At 22.6% G+C, this 5,580-nt stretch overlaps 2 protein-coding genes across 2 annotated transcripts, besides 2 other annotated features; both read left to right on the forward strand.

The window, feature by feature from the left end:
- Window positions 1-1,251: 1,251 nt before the first annotated feature.
- On the forward strand, window positions 1,252-2,019 carry EHI_029720 (uncharacterized protein; the record flags this gene model as incomplete). Its single annotated transcript, XM_001914334.1, has 1 exon — window positions 1,252-2,019. The coding sequence occupies one exon, from the start codon at window positions 1,252-1,254 to the stop codon at window positions 2,017-2,019; it is 768 nt and encodes a 255-aa protein (XP_001914369.1).
- Window positions 2,020-2,139: 120 nt separating this feature from the next.
- Window positions 2,140-4,644, forward strand: EHI_029730 (uncharacterized protein; the record flags this gene model as incomplete). Its single annotated transcript, XM_649444.2, has 1 exon — window positions 2,140-4,644. The coding sequence occupies one exon, from the start codon at window positions 2,140-2,142 to the stop codon at window positions 4,642-4,644; it is 2,505 nt and encodes an 834-aa protein (XP_654536.2).
- Window positions 4,645-5,003: 359 nt separating this feature from the next.
- Window positions 5,004-5,218: a repeat region.
- A 297-nt stretch (window positions 5,219-5,515) lies between these two features.
- Window positions 5,516-5,580: part of a repeat region that runs on past the window's edge.

Genomic DNA, 5,580 nt, shown 5'->3' on the forward strand with positions numbered 1-5,580 from the left:
TTAATATAACAGAGATAAAAATAAAAGAATAATAAATATAAATACAATATGAACAAATAATAAATTTAACAACAAAACAAATTGTTTGATTAAAAGTATAATAATTAATATATAAATAGAATAAAACAATAAAAATAATTAAGTTTTCATGAATTTGAAAGTATTTTAATCGTTGTTTATTTTATAATAATTTATATTTTATATCATACATTACTGAAAATATAATTATTAATTTTGAATAGAAGAAGAAAGTAAAATAATAATTTATTACTTAGACTTATTTATTTAAAAAAAATTTATAACTATTCTTCTTTTTAAAGCACTTTTATTAAAAATGTATTTCAATAATATTTGTAATAAATTTGATGAACAAATAATTATTTCAAATTTATTTTAAATGAATAATATGAATAAAACATTTATATACAAAATCACTAATATTATTTAAATAATTGAATTGATTTATTTTCAATTAAAATAAATAAAATTCAATTAATTTAAACTAATAATTAAGGAATAATGTTATTATTTTAATTATTCTTTTTGTGTTAGAAATAATTTAATACCATTTAGATATGATTTATTTATATGTCAATGAAAATAAAATACAAATAAAGGTATGATAAAATATCGAATATGAAACATTTAATAATAACAATAAATTAATATTAAAAGAAAATAAAACAATTAATAAAATATTAAGAAATTGATAGAATGTATAAATTAAGAGTTATTTAAATTTTTAACACGTGAGAATTGATTAAATTATTCTAATCATTCATTTGATTTTAATTGAAACAGTAATTAGACTCTTTTAAATAAAAATAAATTCCATTTAAACCAAATAATTGTTTATTCATTTTCTCTTTATTTGATGTTATATCTATTCAAATTATTTTATATTTATATATCATAACTTAAACTGTTTATTATTCTTTATTACTCATCATTTATTAACTAAATCTATTATATTTAATTATTATACCATCATATCATTGATTTGATTATACATTAATATCATACCTAATTAAATGTTTTTATCATGATTTCTTGTAGTATTTTCATTAATCCTTCAATCATTTGTTTGTTATAATTTTAATACTTTTATTTAATGTGGTTTTACATATATTTTTATAACTATTCGATATTGTACAATTGTTAATTCACAACACACTACTTATTTTTCTATTCTTATTGTGTTATACATAACAATGTTAAACTCAAAAACAAAAGAAATACTGTTATTTAGAAATGAAACACAATAACACTGAATGGATTAATTGTCATAATAATGACATTGATGAGGATGAAGAAGAAGAAATGATCAGTAGAGCACAAGACTACTATTTTGAGGCACGATATGATGATGCAATGGAAATATTGAACAATATAGAAAAAAAAGATGGAGCAATTTATCAAATGATTGTGATGTGTTATTGTGAGAAGAAGGAATATCAAAAAGCATTTGAAAGTTCAAGAAAATGGAGATGTATTGCTAAACGAGACACAGCATTACAGAGCAGAAAAGCATTAATGAACACATCATATTTATGTGATGAGAAAGAGACTATGAGAGAGGTGAGTGATAAAATGATACAATGGAATGAGGGATTGATTGATGTAATGTTGTTAAGACTAGACATGTTTCCTGATGAGAAAGACACCATCATTGCTACAATTGAAAATAAAATTAAGACAAATGAAGTGAAAGAAGAAGAAGTGAAAATACTTTCAGAAATGTTAAGAGTGCTCAATGAGAAGCAAAACAAAGGAAATGACTATATGAATGAGATAGGAGAACAGGCATATACGTATGGAGTATTAACAAAAGTAGTGATGCTTCTTAATAGAATTTGTGATAATGACAAAACTGAATGTCTTACAATGTGGAAAAGACTTGAGAATAAAAATAACCAAATAATTAATTCAATTAGAATGTTGGAAGGAACATTTGTTGCAGAACATGGAATTCATATGGTACTTAGAAAACATGGGAAAATGAAAGAAGAAGTTGAATAAAATAATTGAAAAGTGAAAAAGAAATTGAAATGGTTTAAGGAAAGAAGAAAAAAGAGAAAAGAAAGTGATAAAAGAAGATGAAAGAGAAAATAAATACGATGAAAGAAATAACAAAACATAATGAAAGCAATCAAAGAAGCCATTGGAAGACTTCAACAAAGAGTTGATGAAGAAACAATCAAAGAGGTTAAAATACAAATTGAAAGTATTGATGTTAAAGAAAGTGACCAAAACACACTCAAAGAAATTCGAGAAGAAGGAAATGAACTATGGAATATTGTAGTTAGAAAACAATGTGATATGAATAAACAAAGTGAAATGAGAGAAATAGCATGTTTATTAGTTGAGAAATATCAAATCGAAAATGACTTTACACTTATCAAAATGATTGGAAAAACAGCTAAATGTTATGAAGAGAAAGGAGAAAAAGAGAAATCAAAGAAGATGTATAGAAAAGCAATTGATAAATACAAAGAAACAGAACGAAGTACTAACACAAATACACAACAAATAGAAAGGAATAAATGTGGAAAATATTTATTTACATTAGGAATGATTTCATCATGGAATAATGGAGAAATAGAAACAGCATGGATATATTATCATAAGCTTAAAGAAATTAATGAAAGTCTAGATGAAAATGATGAAGAAATTCAAAGAATGATATTTAATAAAGCAAAAGAATTATTTGGAATAGGAGCATATCAAGGAGCAATAGATTGGATGAAAGAATATCTTATGATGAAAGGAAATAATAAAGAACAACGTAGTGAAGGATTTTCAATAATTAGTAGAAGTTATCTTGAACTTGGAATGAATGAAGAAGCAATGAAGAATATTGAGAAAAGTATTGAAGTAGAAAGGAAAGAAGAAAATGAGATAATAAGACTTAAATGTATGATTAAAACAAGAGAAGAAGAAGAGATAAATCAAGTATTTAAAACAAATATTACAATGCCAAATATTAGTAATGATACAAAAATAAAGATGTGTGAAATTCTTGAAGAGAAAGGAATGAATGAATTAATAATATTTGGATATGAAAGTATAATGACAAGTATAATGAACAAAGAAAATATAGAAACAAGAATATATTATCAAGTTATCAAAAAATATCTTGACTTTTTATTTAAAATGAAAAGAATTAATATGATAACAGCACAAAATATTATTGATAATGTAATAGATAATATCCAAAATAATAAGATTGAGATTATAGAGAAAGAAATCTATTCAATCATATCTATTATTTGGGAAAGAGGAATTAATGATTGTACAAATAAAAATGAACGTACAGGAAAAGAATGGTTTAAAAAAGTAAGAGAAATTATGGAAATTAGTCGATGTAATGAAGAAATTGGAGAAATAAATAAAAATATTAGTATTTGTGAAAATCAAATGAATAATTATCATGAAGCAATGAAAAGTGCACAACAAGCAATAGAAAATGGATGTAATGATCTTCAAGCTGATTTTATTTTATTTTCATCATATCTTCATTTACATATGAAAAAAGAAGGAATAGAAGTTATTGAGAAAGCAATGAATAAAAGTAGTTTAAATCAACATAAAATTGAATTTCTTGAAACATGTTGTACTATTTGTGAAGAAATGAAAGAAATAGAAATAGAAAATGAATGTTTAAGAAAATTATTTGAACAACTTCCAGGAGAAAGTAAGAAAGGAACAGGAATTATTGTATTTAGGCAAATAATGAAGAAAGGATGTGATGTTAATATTATTAAAAGATTCATTGAAATGGTTAAAACAAATCAAGAAGAAGTTATTGGAGAAGAAAAAGGAGAAATAGAATGGAGTTTAGCATATTTAAATAATAGAAGTAAAGAAAGTTATAGTAGAAAAAAGCATGAAGAGTGTTTGTATTGTTGTTATTTGTATAATATTCTAAGTAAAAGTAAGAAAGAATATGAAGAAATGTATGAGAATCGAATAATGATTTGTTTATTAGGTGCATCAAGTGGAGTAGAAGGAATAGGAAAGAGTGTAAATAAAGAAATAGAAGAAATGAAAGAAGAAGCAAAAAGATGTCTTGAAGAAATAAGAAGAAAAGGAATTAACACAATAAATTCTATTGAAAAACTTGAAACAACAATAATCACTGTTGAAGTCAAAATAAGTATTATTAAAGAAGAAGGAATTGATGAAACAATTACAAAATTACTTAAAACAAAAACAAATAGTTCAGTACTTGAAATGATTGGGATGAGTTGTATTGAAAATGGATATAAAACATATGGAATTCAATGTTTAAAGAATGGGATGTCAATGATATGTAAAAGAAAAGAAGTTGATGGAGTTCGATTAGCACGAATTATTCGAGAAATTATACAAGAAAGTGAAGATGAAGAAATACTTGAGATGATAGATAAAGCAATAACAATGATTAAAAGCACCGATGGAATATACCCAAAGAAAGAAATTGAGTGGTTAATGGGAATTAGTTGGAATAAAGGAAATCAAAGTAGATATAAACAAGACAATAGAAGAGCAGAAGAATGGTACAATAAAGCTTTAATATTGAGTGAAAATATAGAAAGAAGAGATGATACTATAGAAAAGATGAATAAAGAATATCAAATATTCCTAAATGAAATAAATAAATGAAATATTTTTAATAAGATAAAATTAAAAAGATAAAAAGATAAGAAGAAACAAATAAAATAATTAAATTAATTTAAAGAATAAGTTTCAAATAAATATAAAAACTATTGAAGGAATAAATATGATAAAATAAGAATAAACAATTAATTAATGAAGTGTTAATAGAAATGTTTCTATTATTTCTGATTCATTAAAAACTAATCAATTCTATGAATCTTCTTCTATGTATTCTTCAGTATATATTTGATTTGATAAAGTCAATCTTCAATACCATCATCAATGTTTTTAATGACATTATTTTTAACATCTTTACTATTATCATTTTTCATTCATTTTTTAATTAATCTAATGTTTCAGTATATTAAATATTGTACAATAATATTAAGTGATGTGTTTGTATTTCTATCATTAGTAATTTCTATGAATATAACATTCTCATTTCATTAGTAAAGATTAATAAAGATATTCTCTCAAATTAAGAGAATTGTTTTGTATTATCAAATATAAACCATGTGATATTGAGAAGATAAATAAACGAATAAGAAATACATCAATCAAACTCGAATTATACAATAGATTGTTTACTATAATAAATGAAACAAGAAAATGAATAATGACAGCATGAGATGAAAGTGGAAATAAGAAGAATAACACTCAAATATAAATAACAAACAAAACAATAAAAGAAAAACAAAAATGAACAATAAAAAGAATGAAGAAAATAATTTGTCAGAAGAATAATTTAAATGAAATAATGAAAGAAATAGAAATACGTGAAAGAAACAACAATTAAAGAATATATTTACAATTGTAAAATGAAATAAATTAAATTTAGAAGAATTGAAAGAAGAGAATATAACCGAACATGAACAAACAATAATAAGAAAGTAATAATTACAACAATGATATAAATAATTATAAAAAGAAAATCAATTTTAC

This window comes from Entamoeba histolytica, genomic scaffold, assembly GCF_000208925.1.
Source record: "Entamoeba histolytica HM-1:IMSS scf_1104750516717 genomic scaffold, whole genome shotgun sequence".
Classification (NCBI taxonomy): domain Eukaryota; phylum Evosea; order Mastigamoebida; family Endamoebidae; genus Entamoeba; species Entamoeba histolytica.